This window comes from Scophthalmus maximus, chromosome 22, assembly GCF_022379125.1.
Source record: "Scophthalmus maximus strain ysfricsl-2021 chromosome 22, ASM2237912v1, whole genome shotgun sequence".
Taxonomy (NCBI): Eukaryota; Metazoa; Chordata; class Actinopteri; order Pleuronectiformes; family Scophthalmidae; genus Scophthalmus; species Scophthalmus maximus.
In genome coordinates, this window is record NC_061536.1 from 5080030 (window position 1) to 5107836 (window position 27807).

Here is a 27807-nt window from a genome sequence, read left to right on the forward strand (position 1 = left end):
TACTCTTATTTCAAGATCTTGCCACGGTTAGACGAGAACGTGACAACTCTGATGTCAGCATGCTAAATATCAAACTACAGTCAGCAGCTGGTAAACTTAGCTTGGCAAAACCTAACCTAACATAAAAACTTGCATTCCCATCTCCATCTGACCAACGTGGCACAACATTTTAAAATTGTTATGCATTTGTGGAGATGTTACTCAAAATGTCAGGTTTGAAGATATGGCTCGAAATGTCAACTTTCGCAATGTTGAAGAATCCTTCAAAACATTTCTGGATCCAGTTCCAGATCCACAATATAATCACATGTTGCAGTACAATGCTCTTGACCTATCTTTGATGAAATGTTCATAATATTTTCCGGAAACATTCTAACAAAGTAACAGACAAACTGTTTAATACTGTCTGAATAAGTGTTTGTAATGTAACCAATTAAATAAAGTGGCCAGTTTTTAGTCAACTAATAACTGTAGGATTTGTTTCAGTGTGACAGGAAAAATAGTAGTATGCAGATAATATATATAAATAATAATAATAAACCCATTAGGAACAACAAGTCAAGCAAATATTCCTTACTTGAAAAGAACTCTACCAGCCTATTACTCAACTAATAAGAAGGGGGCAGCCCGGTGCACCTTTGCTTTATCCCTGAATACCTGTCTTTTGTAAAAAAAAAATTTTAAAAAAAGAAGGAAAAAACATAACACAAGTTGTGCACTAATGGTCTGCATGTTTAAAAGGAGATTGAATCCATAATTAAATGAACAAATCCCTGACAAGCAGCTGGGAAGAAGCACCGGCTGAGAATAAGCTGATTGTTGACTACACTCTCATTCACACAAACAGCTTTCTGAATGATGGAGGGGTCAAACAACTGTGAGTGCACATCATCATCACCTCACTGCCTCTGGGACCCCCACCCTCATCATCATCATCATCATCATCATCAGAGTCACTGCTATCATCAAGAGCTGCATCACTATCTAACTAATCATATCTCTGCCTATGGCAAGACAAGATAGAGCTGCCTATCCCTAAAATATGTGTTTGTGTGTGTGTGTGTGTGTGTGTGTGTGCGCGCGCGCGCGTCAGCGGCTGAGCCATAATGGAATCCTCAGGGCTGTGGATGAGCAGAGGAGTGGGAACATTGATGGATGTGTCTGGTCACTGGTAGAGGGTGTCACTGTTGTTTGAGAGAGAAAGAGAGAGAGAGAGAGAGAGAGAGAGAGAGAGAGAGAGATCTTAAGAGAATAAGGTGAGAATGGATTGGATAGTGGGAAAGATAGACAGCATTACAGTAGGACGCTGGAAAGCTCAGCGTGCACACGCACACACACAAACACATAGTAAGCATCATCTATTGATAAATCATGAACAAAAAACTGTTTTTGAATGCCATCTCCAACAGTGACAATGACATGAAAGGCTAAGTAAAATAAAGGTTTGTTGAAAAATGTCTCTCTCTCTCACATTGTACACTTGTGGTTGTACAGCGGTGTCACTGAGAAGCAGTTCTTCTCTCACAAACTATCTTTGACAGATACTGACGGCGGCTCTCAGACAGACGAGTTTAATTTAGGCCTGCCATCATGTTCATTTGTTACAGTTTATATGACGTACCACTACCAGCACATTTTGTTATCTTAACTGGCGCTCAGCACCGGGTAAAAATGACAAGTTTGCTAATGATTATTAGTGTCAGAGCTCAGTAAACCTGTACATCCCCCTCCCATCGGACACACACACACACACACACACGTATATTCCACATGAACTTAAACAGGCTGAAACATATAAACAAGGTCATTACACACACACACACACACACACACACACACACACACACACACACACACACACACACACACACACACACACACACACACACACACACACACACACACACACACACACACACACACACACACACACACACACACACACACACACACACACACACGCGCGCGCACACACACACGCGCACACGCGCACACACGCACACACGCACTCTTACGTGCAAATAGTTAATTATCCAGTATCCACTTACACATTGGATAAAGCCTTAGCAATACGACTTCTAATTGATCAATGGCATACCCCTCATGCTCAATCAGCTGTTGCCTAGCAACTGTTGTCCAGGGGAGCAGTAGGAAAGGTGCAGGGGAAAAAAAGGGCTGGGCAAAGAGTGTGAGGAGCGCAGAAGAGAGGTGCAGGTGGTTAGGGGGGTAATTTGGTGTGTTTGTGCTTATTTTGTTCGACAGAAAGAGGCAGAAAGATAAACAGAGAGGTGAAACGAGAAAGGGATGGAGAAAGAGAGAATTCACTCACAGCATAGGGGTGGAGAGAAAGAAAAAAAAAAGAGGGAAATATTGTCACCCAATTCCATTTTGACAGATTCACTCAAACAGCCATGCACAACCTCATGTCCAATTTACCAGCTAGATTGTCAACAAACACGGAACCTCTGTGGCAGTCCTTAAAGTGCTCTCCTGAATGATTCACCCATAACGCTGTCGTGTGTGTGTGTGTCTGTTGTCCCAAAAAGACAAATACCAGCGGATTACCAAAGAATTACAAAACATACTGGGTAAACATTCTCCACAAAAATGATGAAATCCTGTGTAAACTGAAACCTCTGTTGACTTGACAAGATATCCAGGGCCTCCTCATCTTTCCCTCAGAAAAACGGATTGAGGCAGAGATCGAGACAATGCAAAAACACAACACGAACATGACAAGGCTTTCAAACTTTTCAACAACTTTATTCTTGAACAGTTCAAACACTGCAGAGGTGAAACCACTAACTGCAAAATAAGTGCAACTAAATCTGACTTTATATATAGAAATGTTGGAGGGAGGACAACGCTGATCTTGCTCCTGATGTTGATTGGATATAGTTGTTTGATCTAGCATTAAAAATGTCTCTCATAGTCCACACAACCCAGTCAACCTGTCAAATCTATTTCAGACAACACAAGTTGCACCTGATGAGTAAGATGAATGACTGATTTTGCAGGTACCCTGCTTTCTTTAGGATGATATGCAAATACTGGCCAGTTGAACAAACTTTTGGATGGTAGCTTTTAAATTGTCTTGCACATATATATACATATACCGAGCATATATATTCTGCCGTTTGTCTCTACTGCATGCAATAAAATGTCCTAATTGTAAGTTAGAGAGGTGTAAACTCTTGTCATACAAATATGTAACGTACACTGTGCAATACTACCAGAAATGTAGGTTTATTTGCTTTTTCTTCCATAGCTCATTTTCTTCTCTGCTTTATTTAGGTGTCACGATATTCAACAAAAAGAAAGTTGATCACAACAAAGTGTGCATGAGAACATGTTCAGGTTTGTTTCCATCACTTCACAATACAGCACTCTTCATATAGGTTGAGGTTGTTGTCTTGTCCAGGTGGAGTTGAGCCGTGACTCTATGTTCTGGCAGGGACATGGGCAGGACTATAAACAGAAGCAGGTGTCCTCAAGGCAAAACCTGTGACACACTTACTTCGGATACCTTGGAGGGCTGTAAAATAACAGGCCAATGTCAGAGGCAATGCCAGTGGCACTTTTGAGCCTCTGAAATCTGCAGAAAAACTGCAGAAAGAGCTGTAAGAAAAGGTGACAGCCAAGATGTGTACTATGGGTGTCTCTTATTAGAAGTTGGAATTATTGAGGTTGTTATGTGGTATCATATCAGCTGGATGATCATTGCACCCGAGCCGATCTTTGGCGAGAGAGTAGGGTAATGACATGCAGTAAATGGTCCGGCTGGCTGGGAGTCAAACCAGGGACCTGCTGCGCCAATATGGTATGGGCCCGAACTACCGGTCTGTCGGGTCGTATCCCAAATGGGCTTCCTCTAAAAGGCTTTTAAGAATGCAGCTACCTACAGCAGGGCCACATGTCTTACATACACCATTATACCTGAACTTAATTCAGTTCCGATTTTGCAGCACATGCAGTGATTATTGCTATTACTATAACCATGCATAACCATCATTTTGGGATGGACTACCTCTCACACGTCCTGCAGTAATACAAATCACTGAGGATGTGTGAGGTCTGCATGCCCTTCCCTTTTGTTCTTTCCCTCTCTGCCTTCTTCCTTCCAGATGTGGTCGATGAGAAAAGGCCTAGGTGGTTGGTGCTTATCCCTTAACGACCCAATTCACTTTGAAAAGACATTGATCTCAGCCAGCGTTTTACTCAGGGTTAACAAAAGAGCCTCAAAGCAAATCTTAAATAATGCTGCTGATGACATTGTTCTTCATTCTACACAATAAATACTCTATGATTCTCCATCTATGTCTCTGTCACTGGAAATATGATAACTCCTGGATAAATGTCGGCGTAATTCAATTCAGACCTAGATTGGACTGTCCAAATTTGAGATAAAATGTAAGAGACTGGGGTGAATTTGATTTCTGGGTAGTTTTTCCTTCAGAAAAGCATGTATGGTATGTTTCATTTTCCCCCCAAAAATGCCATTTTGAGAATAAAGAGCAAACATGATTAAACGGATTGGAAATAGGAATATCCTTTCTGTCTGTTCTCATTTAGCAGGATGATAATGAAACAAGAGCACTGTGTCCTTCAGATGTCATTCACATGATCAACAGTTGACTGGAACTACAGCGGACAACCTGTGTGGGAGTGCAGGGGGAGGAGGAGGAGGAGAAACTACACTGTAGGCAGGTGAGTATGCGTGTATACATGGAGGTGTAACTGCATGTCAAGGATCATGCAAAGGTTGGTATTTTTTGTACAAAAGCAAAAATTAAGCATATACTGTATATTTTACATTACTGCTGACGTTTTCCAAAGCATACCTTTAGGGAGTCGCTAATATCACCATATTTTGATGACATCAGTTTCAAAAAGGTTAGTAGATATTAACATGGGGCTCAAAACATGTTATCAATGAGTGGTTTTCAAATCAGAGTCAGTTTAAGATTGAAGGATGGACTATTGTATACTGAAGCATTGCATTAACCAGCTGTGTAGTAAGGAACATCAAGAGAATTTAGTCACTTGTATTTAAAAGTTTGTTATTTAGTAATGGCACCGCTTCCCAGAGGCACATAAACACATGAACCACTAAGGCTACATCCAGACTGCTACGTTTTGTTTGTAAAATGCATTACTGTTGCTACAATTCTGCTTGCCGCCCACACTACCCCGGAATTTTTGAGTATCTAAAATAGAGAAGTTTGGAAACGCTGCTGGCCTCATTTTAGTTTGGAAACTCAGGGGCTGTGTTGAAGTATGGAGAGACAAAAACTGAGACTTTTAGAAACTATGACACAGTCACCCGTTATTGCTTCCCTCTTATCAGTCAAGACTCAACAACCAGTGGTGTAGTCAAAACGATGTAGTAACAGTTTCACCTCATCTTATATTTCACCTTTTTTGTTTCTCGTTTGTACTATTTTCTGCAATTAGGAAACTGATTGCAGTGTAGGCAATCTGCTTCCCGTTTACATCAACTCGCACATTCCCAGCATACGTGAATATTACTTGATAATGCATTTTCTGATGGGTTAGTATGGACGGGGATCATTGTGGACCGTAACAAACACATATTAGTGTGGATGTATTTTAAGAAGAGGTTTTTAAAATGGTGACAATTTGTTTAAAAAAATGTTTTTAAAAAAACTATGCTATGCACCGCAAAATTGTATGTAGTAACAGTAAAAGTTGTGGAAAAATCTGTCCTTTTCATCTGTTGCCTTCATTATTTCCGATGTTTACAATGACTTCTCCCTCATGTCTGAAATTTGTATGTATGTGTTTTTCCCGATCCCGTGAAAAAATGGTGAATGCAAACATTGTGAGAACAGACGGTGTTTCACAGAATAGCAGAAATAGCAGCACCTATCGTAAAAGAATGCCCTGAACAACGCTTAAGGGAATAAGGTGCTTTAAATGAGGTCTTTACATGATGGAAAAACCAAGGTTTTGATAGGGGATTTTTCTCTGGAATGAGAAATAACAAAGAGAGGTGTGAGAGAAGTGATTGGTCTAATTTGTTAGTATTTTATTAGAAATTTGGAAGGGCAGAAGGGGAAACAACTGAGCCACGATGTCAGAGTAAGCACCTCCACATTTGGAATGCCTAAGAAGTAGACTGTAGAGACAAGAACGAAAAGGTCAGACCAGGAAATGAAATATCTATACTGGGGTCAAATGACTTAGAGGAAGTAGTGAATTCCCTAACTCTTAGAATTGCAAAAAAGGCAACATGAATATGGCATCAAGCAGAGCAAATATGTATGGAGACAAAATAGTCTCTGAGTACGGATGGCATCCTATGCAAGAGGGAGTGGTAGGCCGTCTAAGGTAAGGGACTGCCGAATTGAAACATAAACTAGGGAAAGAGAGAGTCATAATATTTGTTTCGACTGTGTTGAACTGAATACTAATGTGCTGAGGTCTACAATGCTGTACATTCATACAATAGCGAATGAAAGCACAAGCTGTATGTATCAACACATAGGTCTATTGATCATAATCAACACTACTTGACTGTCATATAAAGTGGCCCCTAGGGGATGATGCACATGACCGAGTCATGATGGCTAAGGATGGAGGGCAACTGTTGATTTATGATGTTTTTGACAGTGTATTTTCAACTTGAAGGTACACTTTAATTGTAATTTCAGTTCAGTGTGACGCCAAGAAACTGCATGCATGTATCTGGACCTATTGTTTTTTTCGTCTGACAGGCGGAGGCCGAGAGCCTGAAAGTAATGTTTCGGTTAGGGAGAGGAGCCTGAGCTGTCCTGACGGGGAAATATTCGGGGGAAATCATCAAGCAGAGTCTGTAATATTTTGAATGCCGCCTGATGTTAAAAATTATTCCAATGAACGGGTGTATGGGGACAAGTTTGAAAGCATCGGTTCTGTCCGCTTTGGAATGCCGAGCTCCTTCGTCTGCAAATTTTTTTATTGACAGTGGGTCTAGTGGAATGATGCTAGTAATAGTTGACACAGACAGGTTCAAAGATGAATCATTTCTTCCCTGGATATTTCCTTGTGGCTACACCTATGGGGTTTGTGCAGAAAAAAACAAACAGAAAATGGATAGGACTGAAATGGGCCAATTAAAAAACCAAGAAACTATTTCCGGCTCTTTAACTGGAGGCTGAAATTTGTTTTGCCACATACGTAACTGTCAAAGAAGTGAGGACCCTGACCTCATATCCCTAAGAAAGGCCTGTGATAAAATAAAAAAAAAGTGTCAGAGGTGAGAGGACAATTTTGCTGCTAAACATTGTGTTGTTAAGAATGTCTTCGTACCACGTCAGGCTTTTTGCCATGGAGCAATCCGGAATGGTATGATGCACCGAAGCAAATTGTCAGGGGTCTTTGCAGCTACTGAAAGCTTGCTGTCAGTGGAACGCTGTGAGGCAGAGAAAGGGCCTTGGAGGTCTCTTTAAATGGCACTGTGGGGTAGACTGTCACCTGTACTTCCAAAGCCATTGCAGCAGCATTTCAGTGTCCAACAGACCACTTCAGGAGAATGTTGGATCGGGCAATGTAAAGCGTTCTTGCCATTTTTGAATGTAGACGCAGCATACTACATTTTGATTGACACCAAAGGCAACGAGGAACTGACAGATAGATAAATCTAAAAATCTGCAGGCTTGAAGATGGCAGTGATATTTTTGGGGGTTCAACCCACTTGGGGGATGGCAGGATGAGGCTCACTAAATCAATGCACTTGCTTTGAAGAAATTTAGATCTTTGGGGGAGATATGTTGGCTGCTTGATGAATACAATACACATGAATACATGGCCTACTGAGGAGAGGGGCTGGGACAGCTGAGACCAGACAATTCTGAGGCATTATATAGAGCGGGTGTGATTGGGTGTGAAGGCTAGCCTGGCGATGGCCGCTGTAGGTGAGGAGGAGGCAAAAGCCTTTTCCATGGTGGAGTCATCTAGGGACTGCACAGGGGTGATCAAAGTGGTGTCTGCTGTGAAGTGGCCTGGAGTGGTTGCAGAAGTGTTTGCAGGAGAGCAGGAGAGAGAATAGATATTTCTCTTCCTAGGATAGGGGGCTTTAGAACAGCCTGCTGCCCTGGTCCTTTTGCACCCACAAGCAGCCTCAGTGGAGGAATAAGCTAGGTGGAGCTGAGTCTTCCCCAGGCAGAGGCGGATTTCCGAGTCAGATAGGATATCTGATTAATCTGTACGAGAGCTGCTGCATAGAGTGAGTGCTCCTGCCGGCCATCCGAGGAATTGAACGCATCTCCTGCAGCATGTCGGTCCTGGGATTCAAAATCTCTGGGAGGGGATCAAGGTCGGAGACTTGGACATCAGCAATGTGACGCAACACAGGGTGAGTAGAAGATTTGCCCTTTGCAGAGAAATTTACAGCTGATAGCAGAAGAGATTTAAAGTTTGACAGCAACAACATGATTAGCTGGTGGTTACAAAATCTTATTGGTTTACTGAAAACACTACTAGAAGAAGTAGGGAGAATTGTGAATGAGTGAGTGATAAATATGGTCTTCTTGAACCTGCGCTGGGCTTCATTTCCACATCAAATGTTAGTAGTGCATCATAGGTTGGTTTGCTACTGCAGTGATATGATATTGTGAACAGATGAGTACATTGTCAAAGCACGGGGATAAAAAAAAAAAAATCTTCCCTATCCCTCACTCTCTCTCCTTGCCTTACTGCATACAGGTGGGGGCGGCAGAGGAAAGAAAGAGGAGAAAAATCTCTGTTAGTGTTCCTATACTTCAGCCTGGAAATATGCACGTATGAGTGTGCATGTGTATATAATGTACATTTTTTCTGCTCCTATCAGTCACTGCTGTTCTGTCAGCACAGAGCCCGTATCCCTGTGTGAACATTTAACATCTTCCCAGCATGCCATACAGAAGTGGGTGCCCAGAAATTGCTATTTCTGTCTCATGGATCACCAGTGCCGCTCTCTGCACTATGGATGTCAGAAACCATGGCTGTTACCATGGTGATGCCACACTGCAATATTCTTTTGGAGCTCGCTCGGCCGCCTGCCGATGCTTGCATCACTTCCAAGCTGGGAAAAAACGACAGAGGAGGGAGGGGAAGGAAAGAAGGAGACACAAGAAGAGGGGTCTGCAGCAGGATCCACCAGAATGCTAATCATCCTTTCTCGACAGTTTGTCCTTCATTATGCAGGAGACAATGCCCAGGACAACAAGGGACGACGTCAATGTGTAAGTTAATACACAGGCCTTTTTTAAATACATATCTATGCATGAGTAAACATGTATATTCCACATGAACTTAAACAGGCTGAAACATACAAACAAGGTCATTACACACACACACACACACACACACACACACACACACACACACACACACACACACACACACACACACACACACACACACACACACACACACACACACACACACACACACACACACACACACACACACACACACACACACACACACACACACACACAAAACAGCGAATAGATAAATGACCAATCCACACACACACGTGCATGCTTAGACACACGTGTGTGCATTGACACTGCAACATGTGTCAGTACTGCATGGCTTAATCCAATGGCAACCAGCAGTCTGCCTGCTGGTGAAACATCTACACCATTAACAAATGCTCAATTATTAACGAGCCACAAAATGGATCTAATTGCTCACTGTAGCCCAACGTCAGCATTCTCAGGACGTTCCCGGAGCAACCAGAGTTATTCCTGCTCTCACTAGGCTCCCTGGGAAAAAAAGACACTGATATGCACAGTATCCCCTGCAATGTTCAGATTCAGGGGTCAGACCACTGTAAAGAACCGGGAAAGAGGGAGAATTACCATCTTGGCAAAGTTGCCTTTAATCTTCACATATTTTATTGAATCCACTAAAGACAGTTGTGTTTCGTGTGCGGTACGCACTCAAGTGCAGATCATAGGCCAGGCTTGGTTTGAAGATATTAGGGGAAAATGTCAAGGTCACAAGTAATTTTCTGGTGAAGGCACATCATCTGCATACTGTAATTAAAACTGCAGGGTTGGGGCAGCCATAAAATAAGACTCAGGGGTCGCTCTATTTTAGAGACATAACTCTCTACATGATCTCTGGCCCTTCTTTACATTTATTTTGGAGGGTATTTAAATCAGTCATGTGTTATGAAGCATTCCACAAGGATCTTTTGTCAGCCTCTTCACAGTTTCATCTTCTTGCTAATGCTAATAAAGGATGCAAAGGGGGATGCCCTAGTTTTGCTAATGGTAGCTCATTAAGCTTAGCTTGCTCGATTCAGAGCAGAGGGCTCACCCCTGCTGAAGCAGAGGATTGACTTTGTCCATGATTCCACTGGGTGAGCATGGGAGCGAGATAATTTTACCCAGTCTAGACTACAGACGGTTATCCACTTATAATGGTAATATATATTCCCATCTTTGACCACACAGGACATGGATATAGGCTGTGTAAAGAAGAACCCTATATCGGTTCAATATGCTTCTCTCCCATACGTACACTTGTTATGCTGATCATTCCTGTCTGTCTCCACACAATATGCACAGTATCTAAACAAAAAACAACAACTCGAAAAACAATTAACATCCTGTAAACAATGTGCATGTTTCCACGTTGGTTGAGTCAATAAGGAAACCCTCCGGTGTGATGCTTCACACAACGTAAAGTGGTGAACTAGCGAGCACTGTGACGGTTCAATAACACTGTTGTCACACTGCATACCCTTGGGTGCAGCAGGTAGATACAGCTCCGTGAACCCAAGGTCAATGTTACTCCCAATCCTCCACAGTCATTGTGGGGGATGGGAATGCAAGAGGGGAGGAAGGGAGACAAGACGCACCGAGAGAGAGATAGACCAGTCCCCCCCAGCCCTCCACATCATCCGGGTAGAACCACAACCCAGGTGACCCAGCCTTCCACAGGACACCACTGTCCATCCAGCCTTACACAAGATCCCTTAGTAGAGCCACTTCCTGTCTGGAGCAGGGACCACTCCATTACCGGCTCTCAAAAGCTAGAATCCTCAATCACGCCATTGGCAAATTTTTTGGGCACAGAAAGCTGAGGGAAAATGCTAGTGTCCTCACACTGACAAAGCTCTTTATCTCCTCTGTCATGACCACCTGGGTGACTATGGACAACATTATAATCCACAATGTAACAAAGGGCCTGAACCACAGAGGCAGAAGCCATCGCAAAGGTGGCTCAGTTTATCTGTTTTTCTTCCAAATGTATACTTATGTATATTTATATTTACTATCACACTAAATTCAGTGTTTGTCTATCCTGTGTTTTCCCCTAGCCTCCGTCTTCTACTGACTCCCTGTCTGGGTGTTTGGGTTTCCTTCTGGTGTCTAGTCCCACCTGACAAGCCCAGTGGCCCCGGGGCAGAAAGAGCTCCAGGCTGCCTCTCCCCTTGCTGAGCCCCAAGGGTCCACTGCTGCTGGTGCTGGAAATGTGGCAGACTGGGCAGGCATGAGGGGCCTCTGCCTCAGCCCAGGCATGCAGATCCATGACCCCCAGGGGGTTGCACACTCCTACACTGACTAGATAATATATTCAAAACACTCCCCGGGCCAGGGGCTTAGAGTCTGAGAATACTCCATGAGGACCTGACTGCACACACTGACAACATTCACAAATGAATATGTTAGGCAAGGCTTTGCTACACCCGTAAGGCAGGCTTAAATATATGTGGCTATCATCACAAAGCAAACGCAGCTTTGTCTAGAGTTGTATAAATGTGTTAAGTATACCTTAGGAATATGGCACAAGGAGCACAAGGATGTAAATACGTAGGTCTAACAAGATATCATGCACAGATTTCTTCAGAGATCTCCCACAGGAATATTTTCATTATGGACTGTGACATAAAAAAACTAAAAAAAACCTCAGAAAGGCTGACATGCTCCCACTGCTTTCCCACCATCATTTAACACTTCAAAAGGTTTTTATTTAATCATATAAAACAGTCAAAACTGTGAGCAAGACAGCGTCAAAGACCCTTTCACATACACACACACCCCACCCCCAGGACCTTGTCAACAAGCAAGCAAACATAATCTGTTCAATACAATCAAAAGAAATCCACCATTCAACCCTGCCTTCACTGCAGTGACCTCCTGATAACCTCTGTTTAACAGACGGGTCAATGAGGATCCAACCGCTGCCCTAAACTTCTAAGGACTCTGGGCTCTTGGGAGGCAGTTAACAGTCTCATGGCCCACATACAGAAGTCTAGGGGACTTGAAAGACAACTCATTAGGGAAAATCTCCACTTAGCAGTATCTATGGTCTGTGATCTTCAAAGATAGATGATTTAATCTTAGCCGCAGTTGAATAATTGCTCCTGCTTGTCAGGTGTTAGCAACAACAGTAAATTAAAAATAGTCTCTCGTGTACCTTTGAATTATTTGTGAGCACATAAAGGGCACAATATTGTATGTGCTATAGCCAAGAATACATTTTCAGTAATGGATTTGTTAAGCAAACCTAGTGATTGGATATAGACAGCAAACAAACCTAACCAGGGGCCTGAATGTGGCAGCAGATAACAATCTCGGATTTTTCTTTCCTCTGTAGCATTCTTTTCGTTCTGTCATTTTACATACAGTACATTTAGTGGACATTCATACATTCACATTTAATGAGCCGCAGCTGCAGTTCAGTGTCACACAGATACAGTACCCATCTCTTCTGTACAGTATCCCTCACTGCACCTGCCCCGTAACCCATTTTACCAGTGCAATGCATTACTTGCATTCGGCTTAATGTGAGCCCATATTTCTGCGTAAAGACCGATTAGACTGAGGAACCAATGAGCTCTGCAGCATCTTATGTTCAACCAGTGGAACACTGAAGCATCTTTTTAACAGTGCGAGCTGATATATTCAAAAATAAGACAGAAAAAGACGTGACTCAAAGCTATTTTAATATATGCAGCTCGAAATCTTCCTGACTCGAGCATTTAACCCACCGTCTTAAAACAGTCTGCTGAACACACTTATGGAAAACTGTACAGAAAGACAGATGTACCAAACGGCGAGGCCGTTCTGCAGAACAAAAAAGGACATATAGGACAAAATAACAATTCAATGAGCAATTTTAGCAAAAAGATAAAAGAATAATATGCAGTTGTGCCTATCTAATTCACAGGCTGCACCCCCACTGACAGTAATGTGCTAAATGTCATGTCTCACTGAAAACCAAAGCAACAAGAATGTTCATATTAGCCAGTTGGATACCACGTTAGGCTAATCCTGTACCAATCTTAGAAAATCTGAGTCTTCTCTAACCAATTGCAGCAAAGCAGAGTTCATTTCTACTCTACGCCACGCCACCTCTCCTGCGAGGCGAAAGTGGTGCCAAGGGCCTCTTTTCCAACAGGCCCCGCCAAAGTCTCACATCCAAGCTGGCAAATGTCCGGCCATGGGATGAGCACAGGAGGCAGCAATGGCTCACATCCTGACCCAAAAATAACAAGCACAACAAAGAGGCTCGCGCTACAGCCCAAGGCGGACATTTTGTTTGCCCAAACTCCTAATCCAGCATTTTTTTTTTTTGTGCAAGAATCTGCGTCAACAAGATTCTTTCAGCTGAGGCACATCGTGTTACACCAACATTAAAAAAACACAATTAAGCGCAAGTTTAGATACAAATGCACACTGACCTCCAAGCTGTATTCTTCCACAGTCCTCTTAAGCGGATCCACAATCTGCCAGCAAATTAGGATGCATAAGTCGATTAGCAGCATCCCGCCAACAATAATCAACAACTTCTGGTCCTTAATGATCTGGAGGGAGAAAAGAAGATGAAAGGCTTGTATTAGCCCAATAGCCCACGCCTGCTAATGGTATGTTACAGTATAAACATTTTTTTATAGACATCTGGCGTCACATATGACGAACACAGCAGGAGGTTGTCAGACACGTGAAAGATTTCTGAAAATTCGGTCTGGGGAGGGCATGCAGGAGGCAGGACATGACAATAATTCCGTTGTGGAAAGCAGTGTTTTTGTTCACCAACACGTCTACTGAGAATTTTCCTGGGATTTTCCTGCTTTATTCTCACTTGGAGGCTGGCAAGAAAAGTTCCTGAAAATGAGCAACATTTGCGGACATTTACCTCCTCACATACAGCCCCTCTGGAAGATTTCGGTAAAAATGTCCGGACTTCAGTGCGTGTCTGAAAGCAGCTTGTGTTTGTCGTTAGAGCCATTTCAAACAACATTTCTTATTGCCAACTGTAATGATGTGAACCAAGTGATTTTCACCCTACTGTAGGGCCCGGATCCCCTGCTGGATTCACTCTAACATCCAATCAGGGACTGATTGCAATGAATTTAGCTGCAAATGAACCACCTACCAGAATAGGAAACAGGCCAAACTGTGAGTCCAAGACCTGGTTCAGAATTCAATACTGACACTGTCATGTCCCAGGACTCAGAACCACTGGTGGACATTCAGTTCTGTCAAAACTATGCCACCAACAAGTAATGGATTTGTTACCTTGTGGCCAGAGAATGTGTGAAAAAAAATAATTCTACCCATCAAGAGCTAATGCTGTCAGCCACTGAAGCTCCTCTTTTGTACCATGAACTTTAGAAGGATGAAAGCCATGACCTGTTTGTGATCTTTATTTATAATAGTGTTTGACTGTCTGGAACCCGCAGATCAGAGGAAAGGTCAGGGAACACAAGCAGGGCTGTGTTTGGAAAGGATCACATCACCCAAATGCAGCACCGTGGTCTGACACTCTTCATCCACCTGTGGGCTCCGGATGAGATGCATTAGTGGATTGTTTTTTTTGTTTTTTTTAATCTGCTGTGGTTGATGGTGTTGACATTGAACAAATATTGGCAAGGCAAGGAGAGACACATTTCTTGTGGTGATATCGCTATGCTTCAGGGCCATTGATAAGAAGAAAAGCAGGTCAAATGGCAAATAGCTTCCTCAAAACCATTGGAAAAATAAACTTTGATGCCAAGATGGAAAATAATTTAAAAAAATAATGAAATACATTCGAAAAAATCTGGCTGATGAAACAAATAATCTATGCTCCAGCAACAGTTGTAACAATGATATTTAAGATGTGTGATATTTCAGTGAAAATTACAAAAAAGGAACAGCTCTATGCTCTCCCGCCATCTGCTCAGCTGCTATGTTATTCTGCCAACTGAATCTGCGAGACAAACAATGTAATGACTCTATATTACCTGAGGTGAAATCTACTATTTTCTTTCCCCCCGGTAAAATAGGCTTTCAGACAATATCAGTTGGTTCTAATGTCTTTGTTTGTTGAATTTGATTGAGAAAAAATGACCAAATGATTTTCTTTTTGTTGAAAGAATTGGATGTACAATTGGACCTGACGTGATTAAAGGGAAATATAGACACGAATATGTCTCTATGCTCTTCATTTCTAAGAAAAGTCAACCTGCTGAACATGAAGCTGTGATTTTATTTCTGTCAAACTACTGTTTTGAAGATGAAAAACAAACTTTCATGCTAACAGACATAAATATTATCTTAAAAAACTGTAAACCAGTATTCAGTAATATGTCACCAGGAACTGCCACAGGGGCCATGGGCGTGAGGGGTTGTTTGGTACAGTTCTTATTTTTTATAAGTCTGTATGTTTATCCATGTCGTTGGTTTGTTTTTGTGTGTATGTGGAGAAGGAGGACAATGATTGACAGTCCTCCCCCTGAAGCTGTCTCTGGCACTGAGCTCTTTAAGGAGTGAAGGAGTGCCGGCTGCAGCCCACCAACAAACCAAGAATTTACAATTTGTGCGCTCGCACTGTGAAAAAAAAAAGATGGAGGGAAGGTTTGGCGGAAGGAGTGAGGGATGCACTTCCACACCGACTGTTTGAAGAAAATATGGCTAACACTTGAGCTGTCCCTCCCCTGAGAGCAGCTGGCAGAGATTTCAAGGAACCAACAGCAGCTATCACTCTCCTGAAGCCAAAGCACCTGCACTCATTCAGTGTGGAGGAAGTGTGATGTGTCTGGAGTGTCTGGTGTGTGTGTGTGTGTGTGTGTGTGTGTGTGTGTGTGTGTGTGTGTGTGTTTGTGTGTGTGTGTGTGTGCGTCCTGTACACAGACCCAGGCCCTAAGTCAATGCATCTTGAGGTTTAGAGGCAAAAGTACTACAAAACATGTGTTTTGTCTCTGTTTGCAAGGGAGAGAGGGAGGGCAGAGATAATTGGCCGTGAAGGGTCAGGGCAAACTAACTGTCCTCAAATGATTAGTCTGGAAAAGACCATGAATTTAAAAAAAATATATGAAAGGCTGTGTAAAGTCTCTTAAATTTGGAGATCTTGTGTTGCCCTGACCATCTATCTTTTGCCCTCCTTTTTCCCAGCGTTGCCCTTTTTTTTTCAGCATGCAACCTACTTTCATTGCCACTTGGGCGATATTGTTTGTCTTGTTCCTTTTATCCGCCCTGCCTTGTCTTCCTCCCTTTTGCCACTACTTCCCTTCATCCCTCCAACCTCTCCAACTCTTTGATCCATCCCTCTTTCCTCTCTCTCTCTTCCGGCTCTCTCTCTTTCTCTCTCTCTCTCTGGTAGGCCACCCACACTTCCTCCAATATAATATGCAAGAGGGTGAGAGGGAGAGAGACAAAGCGAGGGGGAGAGCAAAATCTATAAATACAAAAAGGCCGAGCACAGTTACAACACTCAGTGAACTTGGCACCACTTTATATAACTAGGCCAGTGAAACAGATTTTGTCAGATGTTTTAAAAAGCCATTTGTATGCCAGTCTTTCAGCGTGTTTGTTGGGAAGCGTGAGTCTGAATACGAGCACCCACACATCAGTCTTGGGCTTTCAAAGGACACATGAAGCATCCTGGAGAACACAATCGGGTCTACAATATTCAGTGCAGATGCATGTTTTTATATGAACTGGTGATTTCCTATCAAACAGATGCACATGATGTAATTGAAAATATGTTTTGACCAGTAGGATTCACATGTATCTATAAAGGCCATTCACAATCTTAGCTGCCTCTAATTTGTTAAAAATGAATAAATATTAAAGCGCATTTGTAACAAAAGTGTCATAACTTGACTATAAAAATGTATCTGTAAAAGGGAACTCTTCATGAATAATCTTTTAATCACTCTGGGTTCCTCTCACATAAAAAAAACAAACATCATATAACATTTCCCTACCTTCTTCTTCATCTTCACATTTTTGAAGATGGCGTGCACCCTCCACGTCTTGGCGAACATGGCTCCAAAAGCTGTGGTGTATCCAACAATGAGAATCCACGTCCGAACCTGTCAGAAGACCAGGAACATACATAATCGTGTCAAGTCCTAAACTGGTGATCAAGGCTTGAAACAACATCAGACCTGACTGGGCATTTGCATTTTTCTTGAGAAGTTCTTTCAAAATATCATTGTGAGGCGTCTCTAAAAATAAGAAGCTGTCAGATTAATTTTTTCATCTCCAAGAGTGGAGCTCTGGGAGAACGTCCTGGACCATGGAAGCTGTCACACTCCCTAGAGCGTTTCATCTTAATGAGAAACAAAATGTAGACCTCTTGCTGCTTTGGCACAAAGGACACTACTGAAGTGTTTTATAAGCTTAGAAGTTGAATATAGTCGACACAATACTAATATAGCTACAGTACAGAGTTTGAATGTGTGTGTGCTTGTGTGATACACAGGTCTGTTTCTGTGTGTTTATCTGCGCGTGAACAGCTTCTGCGCCACAAACTTACACGTGTCCCTCTTCCCCTGACACTCTCTACAGCAATAGAGAGCAATGAAGTCAGGCAGGGGCACAATGCTGGGGAAGGGAGGACAGCAAAAGAAGAAAAAAAAAATACAATTACAGCATTCTACTCTCAAGGAGCCCAGCACATATTGATTGATGGTGAATGGATCAACCTCTGTGTGTTTGCGCTGTAGAACCTCGACTGAAGGGACAAGCTCTGCTTTGGCTCGGCGGCAGAGCTCCAGCCAGGTGGTGGCAGTTCGAGACGTGCCCTGCCTAACATTACCTTGTTGTGCGTGCGTGCGTGCGTGCGTGTGTGTGTGTGTGTGTGTGTCTGTGTCTGGGAGGCTGGTATCTCAGTATCTCAGTGGAAAGCAGCTATCACTGTAATCAAAACTCTTTAATTAATCCAGCACGTACATAGTCACACAGTAATATTACCTGGGGGGAGACGCTTAATGTGCTTTGGCTAGCTAGCAGCCCGGTGAGAGAGATACTCAATCCGTTTTCACTTTAAGTTTGTCACATAGTTCATATGATTAGTGTTTCTGCAATATTATCCACATTTTAGCTTATTTTACATATGTGAATTCAGAAAAATGCTCTAAAATTACCTGAAATGATTGACTGCTGATTGATTAATCGTGTGATCAAGAGAAGAAATAACTGGCAACTATTATGATAGCCAGTTAGTCAATGAATAAAATTCACATTTTATGAACAAAGTAGTTAAACAGATTCAACAAAAAATTTAATTAAATAAATATCAGCTGATTAATTACTAATTAGTAATAGTAGGTCGTAGCCCTAAACTTCAATTGTCTCAAGCTATCCTATGAGCTAATAAGCAACATTTCATCCACATTTAACTGGATATGATGGGTATCCAACCCCAACTTTGTTATGCTGTGGTGAAAGGTATACAGGAAACTCACAGTGCAGAGGGTCTCAAACTCTTTGTCAGAGACAAAACCTCCATCCAGACCAAAAAGGAAAATAGACGCATAGGAGAGCAAGCCTCCAAGGATGATCAGGTTGTTCATGTAAGGGCTGGACATCTTGATTAGTCTGAAGGAGAACAGAATATTAGAACAGAATATCCATCAGCCAAAAAATACGGCATTCTTGTATAGAGAAAGAAATGTGAAGTAATAATGTACCTGCAGATGGGAAAAGGTTTAATCATCATTCTCATGCTTCATCATTCTGTCATTTCAATACTGCTCAATCGCCCATGATTCATCCTGTCCTTCTTCTCCGCCCTCTTTAATACCAACCACTCAGCTGCTTTCCCACTGTGCCGTACCTTCAATAGCTTCATTTCCCTTCATCTAACACCCTCAACTCTCAAAGCTGTGCTTCAACAATATGCTGACCTGTGGTTGCGGTTTTTGATGTTAAAGAACAAGAAGGCCCCGGCCATTAACATGCCCAGTATGGTGATGGTGGACAGGATGCTGTACAGGGGCACGTTGATGTGGCGGCGCTGCAGACGCACAAATGTACGATCCTTGGGAGGCTCCACACCTACGAAAAAAGTGTGTTAATTGTGTTTAGACAAATCTATCAACATTTAAGTGAGCCTCAAAAATGTAACACTGAATGTCGTTTTCATGGGATATTATCCTGTTGGACAGTGGTTTACTTTCTCTAGCAAGGTTTCTCTCTTCGCGTTGACTACGTTTTTTTCGCTCTTCAACTACAAAACAGTGACACGGCAGCAGACATGCAGCTATTTGAGACTCTTTTCCGAGTCGCCAGTTTCCCCTAGTTGAGTGCACCTATCTTAAAGCACCGCAGTCAAGTTATTGTGGTTAGACCCTGCACTTTCTTATCTTTTGCTCCATTTTTATCCTGTCTGTGTGCCAATCGATCGCAATGGCATCAGCTTACACGGATCCACTGACTGTGGTCAGGGATGTGGAAACAAGCATTTTAGATGCTACTGCCCTAGAGTTTCTGTATGTGGAGCAAGGGTGGTGAATGGGAGAATACCCAGGGGGATTGAACAAATTACAAAGTATGTAAACACAAGCAAACACAGGAGGGGGGGAAAAATGGACCAGTAAATAATTTAGCAGACAGAGGACAGTTTAGAGTGGTAAAGGAGTGTGGCGAGCCCCTACACTGAGTGGTGGTGGTGTTTGAGTATCTATGTGTGGTACAGCGAGGGGTTTGGGTTAAAGTGAGCGAGTGAATGAGAGTGCCGAGTTGGTGAGTGTCGATGTGCCAAAACACACATTAGATGCCTCTGGGCACCTGTTTCTTCTTCAGTGAGGTTTACATTTTAAGTGTCAGCTCACTGTGACGTCACCCATTGGTTCGTGAGCTGCTGTTTTACAGCCACAAGTTTGGCCTTTTGGACATTTTTAACGAAATTCACCATATTTGGATATTTGTGGGGTGGGTCTTACCGAGAGCTCATCCACTGCACGACCACATTGCACCCATTGGATGTTACTAGCTGTCAATCACACGATATCCGTGAGTTACCGTATATTTTACCCTGATTTGGGACCTGGCATTACTAATCAAGCGAGAAGTAGAATAGTTTTCTCATAGACTTCTTTTTTTCAACCAGTGAAGTCGCCCTCTGCTGGTCATTCGAGAGAATACAGGTTGTAGGCAAGTCTGCATTGGCGTCACCGTCAGCAGCCAGTGACTCTGTCCAATTTTATATACAGTCTCTGGTTTTATGTATCTCAGTCAATGCTCACACAGTGACACAAATGGAGGGACGTACACTCTTATCTAGTATCTCCATACCTTTGAACCTCACGGAGTTGTTGATGAGGTCCAGCACATCAGCAATTGCGTTGTACTCTCCCACCTTCACTTCATGGCCCTCTGTTAAATAAAACACACACACGTGTAGATATTAAAACAAATATATATGAATAACTTAAACCCAAACCCCCATTTTTCGTCACTGTCTGGAATGCTTTTACAGTTTCACTTAAAGTTAACAGGCTACAGCAATGCCAGCAGCTCTGCTGCGACACAAAGCAGTGCGCTGTGTTAATAGCTAAAGTCGGCATGCTGACATGCGCACAAAGTCACCTTATGGACACTTAATTTCAGTTTTTTACTCATTTGATACGACAATGAACATCTCAACAACCCTAGCAACCGCAGATTCCATTCCCATTCAACGTCCCACCCACTAAAATCTATTCAAATTTTCACCTGTTGATTGCACTAGACAAGACGTTAAGGCATTCCTAAACTTTTTACAACATAACAGAACACAAGGGGTTGGGAACATGAATGTCTGTACAAACCAATCCATCCAGTGTTTTGAAACAAAAGTGCCAAATGCACGAGAAAAGTTATAGGGGATCAAATAGGTCATTTGGGTAATGTTGCATGAGGACCATGAATGTCTATAGAATTTGTTGTGGCCCAGATTCTGAGATATCTTCAGTCTATAGCAGGGCGACAGAACAACACTCCCACCACTCGAGACACACCTCTCACGGGGCTAAAAATTACATCTAAGACCGACAGCCCAACTACTGGCTGAATGTTAACCCAAGGTTTGCAGTTTTCTGGCTTCAACCTCTGGCGAGTTTGATGAAATATCTCAGGCAGCCGACTTAATTCGGCAGTGGTGTGCTTAAATAATGGATCAGAGATACAAAGCAGCTCGCTGGGTTTATAAAATGTAGCTCCAGCGATCCTTATTTGGGAGAAAATGTAACAGATGCTACTTTGAGTGAACAAGTAAATCTAATTCAAACAGTAATTGGACACAGTGAAGAATGGCCCAGCTTTAAGCTGCACCGTCTGGCACAGAGCTACACGGGGAGATCTAACCCATTAGTAATATAACAAAATATTCATAACAATGAATTTTAGGCACTACATAGGATTGTATTAATCAATTTTAATGTCCTCTTGAATGTCTTTTTTTAACATATCTAATGTCTTATTTCTTTTATGTAATCCCATGCCTTTGTAGAGCACTAGTGTCTGAATGGTGCTACAGTACATAAATAAAATTGCCTTGCCTTCAGAGTCTCCAATGCTAACTTTCAGATGCAGCTTAATATGACCAGAAAACAGTCTTTGTCTTCTGTAGGTTATTAATTACCAGTTTTGTTTTTCATCAAGGCAACCAAAAGCAAAGCAAAGAGCAGATATCACAGAAACCAAATCACAGCCAAAGACATAAAAATGCTCAGATGTAGTTCAGAATTCAAATGCAGGGAAAGGATAAACAAATGCAATACAGTAATCCTAATGCACTATACTGCACATTGACTTTAGCATTTTGCAAATACAGTCAAGTGATTGCAAGCTGCCGTACAGCCCGGCCTGCTCAAACGAAGCTATTTCAAGATTTGGTGTCTTCTATTTTAGAAACAACGATGTGTCTCTCACGTGTAATACTGGATGAGGCATGACCTTGTCAACAAACCTGGGTCTTCTTCACTCTTCTCTCATACCGATTACTTACTTAAAGTGTAACCCAGTGAGAAGAGAAGCGGGGGATGGGAGGAGAGGACAGATTATTTTTCTTTTTTCATTCTTTTTGCACTATACAGACAACCTGCAATTTCTTCTTGTGAGCACACACAGATCTCTCTCTGCTTCTCTCTCTCTGTTATTACTCTCTTAGTTCCCATTGAACAGTGTCCTTGACTATAGGAAAATGACAATGAATGGAAGCTTTTGCACCATCACAGGGCACCTTGTTCTCCTCTCCGGTTCTTGGATCAAAGAATCAGCAAATGTTGCAAACGTTGGATTACAAGTGACCATTTCAGTACAGTGCATTGTATGTGCATACACAATCCGGATTTGTATTTTTCAAACTTCTCAGTGCTGAACGATCAATGACTGTGTTTCCCTTGACCACATCCTTTGTTAGGATCTAAACAGCAGAAGGGATTGTGTATCAGCACTCCTTTGAGATGCTAAAATTCTATCTCAGCAGTCTGCCCCCACGGGGAATATCGGTGGCTGCAGCAGGGTACAAATACTCAACCTGACGTTTAGACCGTGCAATCACATTTCTTAAAACAGTCATTACTGGTGTGATTTTGATTTGTTGGTCAAATTTTAACAGGTTCAAGATACTGCCAGACGGCCCAGAAAAAATTCCTTTTCCATTCCATTGATTACAAAATCTTTACTCAGACAGACTGTGACTGCAATCGAGACCTCGAAAGACAGTGGGAATAAGAGCCATTGACGTCCCTGATTAATAAAAGTCTGACAGAGTAAAATGATGGCTCAAAGACTGAGGACAGATGAATGGGTAAAGCTAAGTATCACTGCCTTTTGAAATATTCAAACCGGGGCTGTGCCCCCTCGCCTTTGCAACCAGCTGAGACTCTTGGCATGTCAACAGGGTGACAAATTCACCATCCCAGACATGTGAAGAAGAAGATAGTGGGAGGATTTGGTGAGGGGAAAGTAAATGTTGGAGATAGTGGCCAACAATTTCTGGGAGAATAGATTTATGGAAAAGGGAAAGACAGACAGACTGACAGAGATTTAATTAATAGAGATGTGTGGCTATGATTCAAAATGTTTGCTTGGTTATCCCATCACACATTTCACAGCTTTTGTTTTTTTTTAACGACAGCACTCCCTGTTAGTGATCCTCCTGCTGTCAAGGTCCTCCTGTGCTGGTCTTGTACTGCCCCAAAACATTAAAGATGGCCCTGTCTCGCTGTAGCTGTGTCCCACTTCCATACCACATAATTCTACAGAGAATTCAAACCTTCAGCGTGTTCACAGTTAAACAGTGTAAAAATTACAACCCCCCGAAAATCTTAATGCACAATGCACAAGGGAAGGGAAGTGCTACTCACAGCTGCATAACAATAAAGTTGTGGATAGAGTTGCTTGAGGGCCGACTTCAATAACGAAAATTAAGTATCAGGTCTTTTGGAAAATCACATTGATCTCTTCTATTTTACTGCAACTTTGATACAAGGTGTGAAGTATATACTGTACCCTGTACAGATTCTTTGTAATATGGAATTGCGTTTGTCTCACCCACTACCTTCTAGTTAGTTTTTGGTTAGTTCTTCCTCAAACAACGCAAACAAAAAAATGTCACACTTTCTATCATATTACACACTCACCTTAGTATATTTGATTTCTCCGAGTTAAACATAACATAGCAGTTACAGTGCTATAAATCATGCGTAGTCTCATTCTGTCAAACCCGCTGAGCCTGGGCTGTAGCATTATTAGTATAGTACAGTCACCAGCAGAGGTAGACAGACACATCAGCATGTGAATGAGCACACACATACTGCCCTGTCCCCCCATCTCTCTTATGCTCTCAGACACAAAGCAAGCACGGGCACACACGCACACACGCGCGCGCACACACTGAGAGTGTGATGTAAGCAGCCAGAGGGATTGAGCCCCTCTGCAGTGGGGAAGATTAGAAGGTTAGGCAGACGGGACTGAACAGCACCATGCAGTGTGCTACATGCAGTCGGAGGAGCAGAGAGGCTGGGAATCCCCTACATCCAGATGCAATCTCTGGGTTGTTCAGGTCCTGCTGGCTCAAAAACAAACTTAGCATGATGCTATGGGGAGCATGCCTATGTTCCCACAGCCGTATGCTCCCACATAAGAATTTTTTTTCACTGAAAATTAGGCCCTTTGTTCCCACAGCCCTAAGATTTTTTTCAAAATCAGGCCCTATGTTCCCACAGTTCCCACATTTCTAAGATTCTTTTCAAAATCAGGCCCTATGTTCCCACAGTTCCCACATTTCTAAGATTCTTTTCAAAATTAGGCCCTATGTTCCCACAGTTCCCACATTTCTAAGTTTTTTTCCCCAAAATTAGGCCCTATTTTCCCACATTTACTTTTTCATAAATTTGTATCAGATTTTATTCCTGTCTCTCCCAATTTGGTAGCCAATTACAACCAACCTATTATCCAGTAGCCCTAACCCTAACCCTGCCCTAACCCCAATTTTTAAAATGTCCTAGAAATGTGGGAACATAGGGCTGTGGGAACATAGGTCCTAATTTTCAGTGAAAAAAAAAATCTTAGAAATGTGGGAACATAGGGCTGTGGGACCATTGGGCTGTGGGAACATAGGGCTGACCCCATGCTATGAGGACAGAGCGTACAGAGGCATGTTTTCGAATGCAAACCTCAACCATCTATGGATACATCTTATAACTGCAGAGCAGAGCACAGGCGGTTAAAACACCATGGAGCTTGTCATTTTGGGGTTTTATACTCACCTAACCTGCACCCTTACAGCCACATATTGAACATGCAGCCCTATACTGTACATAAGGTCTGTGTAGATAAATGGTCTGAAAGAGTAATGTTTATGTTCTCAAAATAAATGTGTGTGGAAAGAATTTGATTTCATAAGTCTGAAATCTTCCAGCGCCCCCCCTTCCTGTGAATATGACTAAGCTTAAAGCTTTTCTTAAGCCCTCTTGGTCAGGATCCATTGTAGGTACCAGTAACCATATCAACCATGGCAGCCTTCTGACTTGAGAAAAATTGGGAATTAGCTCCCCGAAGGACTGTGGTAATCCCGCACAATATTCTGAAACAACTGTGGGTTTTTATTATACACAGATGTGAGCGTTTATTAGTCAGGACGAGAACATGTGCCAATGGCAGGAGGTGAGTAAGACGGGCTGAGTGAAGTGAGCACAGAAGATACATCAATATGCAAAAAAACAGTGTTCTTCATTCAAAATAGACGCAAAGTAGGTTTGCAGGCAATGTAGCTGGGAGCCCTTAAAATGGTACCACGTAAGAGAAAAGGACTGGTTCATTTCAGGAGTATAGTATCAGTGCTGTCCCACATACCTTGAAACTGGTTGAATTTTATTGTGCCCATCCTCTCTCCATTCCGGAACATGACTTGACCCTGAAAAGAAGCAGAACACAAAGAAATATATTATATGGATCTTGAATATAACACTGGAAACACACATATTTTAAGTTCTAAACACATCCAATTCTCTTAAAGAAGATGCAGCATAAGATGGAAAGTGAATGTGATTAGATAAAAAACAGGAGCTTAGTCCAACTAAATTTATGCACAGTACTTTCCTGATACTGGAGGATTGGCAGGCAAAGGGCAGATTCTCCGCTCCCGCACACTGCATCTCATTTGATTAGAAGTGGCAAAAATTGATCTATTTATAGAGGTAAACAAATTTATCTTTCAGCCAATTCATTTGCTAATATCCTTGGAACAACATGAGGTCAGCAAAGCTGTCTGATTTAACTGCTTTTGCTTACTTACAGCATTTCTTTAGCAATTCTTTAAGAGTGACTCACATTTTGCCATGAGCAGTGTGCAGCGGTCAGTGATCCTTTCTGAGATTTTACATAACATTTCAGTCTGAGATATTGATTTCTGGTGTGTGTTTATCAGTCAAACAACCTCAGTAAATGATTAGAAAAAATAACAAAGGAAAGTCTGATTCCAACTCCACGGGAACAAGATAAGCAATTTCAAGCCAGGGAGCGTCATGGCAAATGCAGACTAGGTCGACAAAAGCAAATTTCGACTTTGCGGCAACTACATCGTGAGCCATATTCAAATCAATTTTGGCTTCTGACGCTTTGTCTTCTCCCACGTAGTCTCATTGTTTCTCTCTATAGTTCCATTTTCCCCTTCCCTCTGTCGCTTGTTGCCCTCTCTCTTTTCATCCACCAAGATTGTTCAATTAATTGAAACCGCCATCTGCATACAGAGCTCCTTAATTACACATTTAACTGAGTATACATATTCCTGACTGGCTTACAAAACATGTGAGGGCAGATCAATTGAACGATCGCTACACAGACAGACAGACAGACAGACAGACAGACAGACAGACAGGCAGATAGAATTTCATTTCATTAGCATTGCCTGATTAAAAGAGAGCTTGAGGGGGAAATACACGAAAGGGAGCTGCAGAGCAAATTTTGCCTCAAAAAGATGGCAAGCTTTGAAGTAGCAGAGCAGGATCCCACCCCTCTGTTTGAATCCCAGTCTTTGTGTGGCATCTTTGATGTGTCCGCATGCATGGTGTCTATGTGCTGTGCACTTAACATGTTGTCAAACCACTATTTCGTACATACATGTGTCCCTGACGGTGTATGTGTGAGCTACTCCCCGAGTACCTTCTCCGATGTTGGCGTGTTACGTATGTATAACGAGTCCTCTGCTACTGCTCTACAGTGTCAATCTGACTTGTGAACCCTAACAAGTTCTCTCCTGCAATATGCTGTGCAATTATGCCTCGAGTGTAAGTAGGGACAATGCAGTGCATCCCGGGTCAGCTCATTAGGCACTGCATTCAGATAACGATGTGTGTGTGTGTGTGTGAACAGGGTCAAAAAATGTGAGTTGAAAATAAGGGAACTTGACCGTGAGTATATGTATCCAGTTTTCTAGAGTAGCTGCACCGCTGTGCTCTTTCTGTGCATTAGCATTGCCACCATCATTACCTTTCACATCAGCAAAAGCGGTGCTATTGCAAACCTTATCGAAAAGGCGTGTAGATATCTTAACAGCCCCCAATTTGTCCTCTCAAGTGTAAACACAGTTTTCAGGACATGCCAAGTAGATCAGGCATATGCAGAGGCACCGACTCTGACATTCTTAATTAGAAATAAATGTCTCTGCTACAAAGATTAGATTAACCTCTGTTGACCGAAAGTGGCTGATGGAGCCATCGCTGAGTCGAGGCATGAACATGTGTGTGGGGTGTGTGTGTTTGTGTGAATACATCTTTGTGAGGTGAGACGGGAGAGGCAGCCAGGTATCCCTTTTTTTCTGTGGAGGTGAGAATACTGTCAGTGACAAGGGTGCTGGGGTCAAATGAGATGTCGCTCTGTGGGGCTGCAGGCGTTACATCCTCTGGGTTTTCAGGGTTTGAGATAGAAACACAGTGGACGTGAGTGGAACTGTGACGAGCCCACATACACATGTGTTCCCACAATACATACACATCAACCCCTGTGTCTCGCCTCAGTAAGTCTGTTTGAGATGACGGCCGAGCCCAAGGCTGTGCAACTCTCCATTACCCAGAAAGATACTGATAGTGCCCACTTACCACAGATA

General features: G+C 42.5%; 1 protein-coding gene across 8 annotated transcripts in view; it reads right to left on the reverse strand.

Annotated features, from left to right (window-relative positions):
* The window catches only part of gabbr2 (gamma-aminobutyric acid (GABA) B receptor, 2), a 166813-nt gene that overhangs the window by 34808 nt on the left and 104198 nt on the right, over nucleotides 1-27807 (reverse strand). For all 8 annotated transcript variants that reach the window (XR_004786858.2, XR_004786857.2, XR_004786856.2 and 5 more), the window contains 6 exons: nucleotides 25557-25617; nucleotides 20511-20591; nucleotides 19121-19271; nucleotides 18680-18812; nucleotides 17195-17302; nucleotides 13685-13807 (listed from right to left, as the gene is read on the reverse strand). Coding sequence is in view for 4 of the 8 variants with exons in the window: in XM_035620973.2 (XP_035476866.1) it covers nucleotides 13685-13807; nucleotides 17195-17302; nucleotides 18680-18812; nucleotides 19121-19271; nucleotides 20511-20591; nucleotides 25557-25617 (657 nt within the window). In the remaining 4 variants the exon portion in view is untranslated. The remainder of the gene's footprint in view (nucleotides 1-13684; nucleotides 13808-17194; nucleotides 17303-18679; nucleotides 18813-19120; nucleotides 19272-20510; nucleotides 20592-25556; nucleotides 25618-27807) is intronic.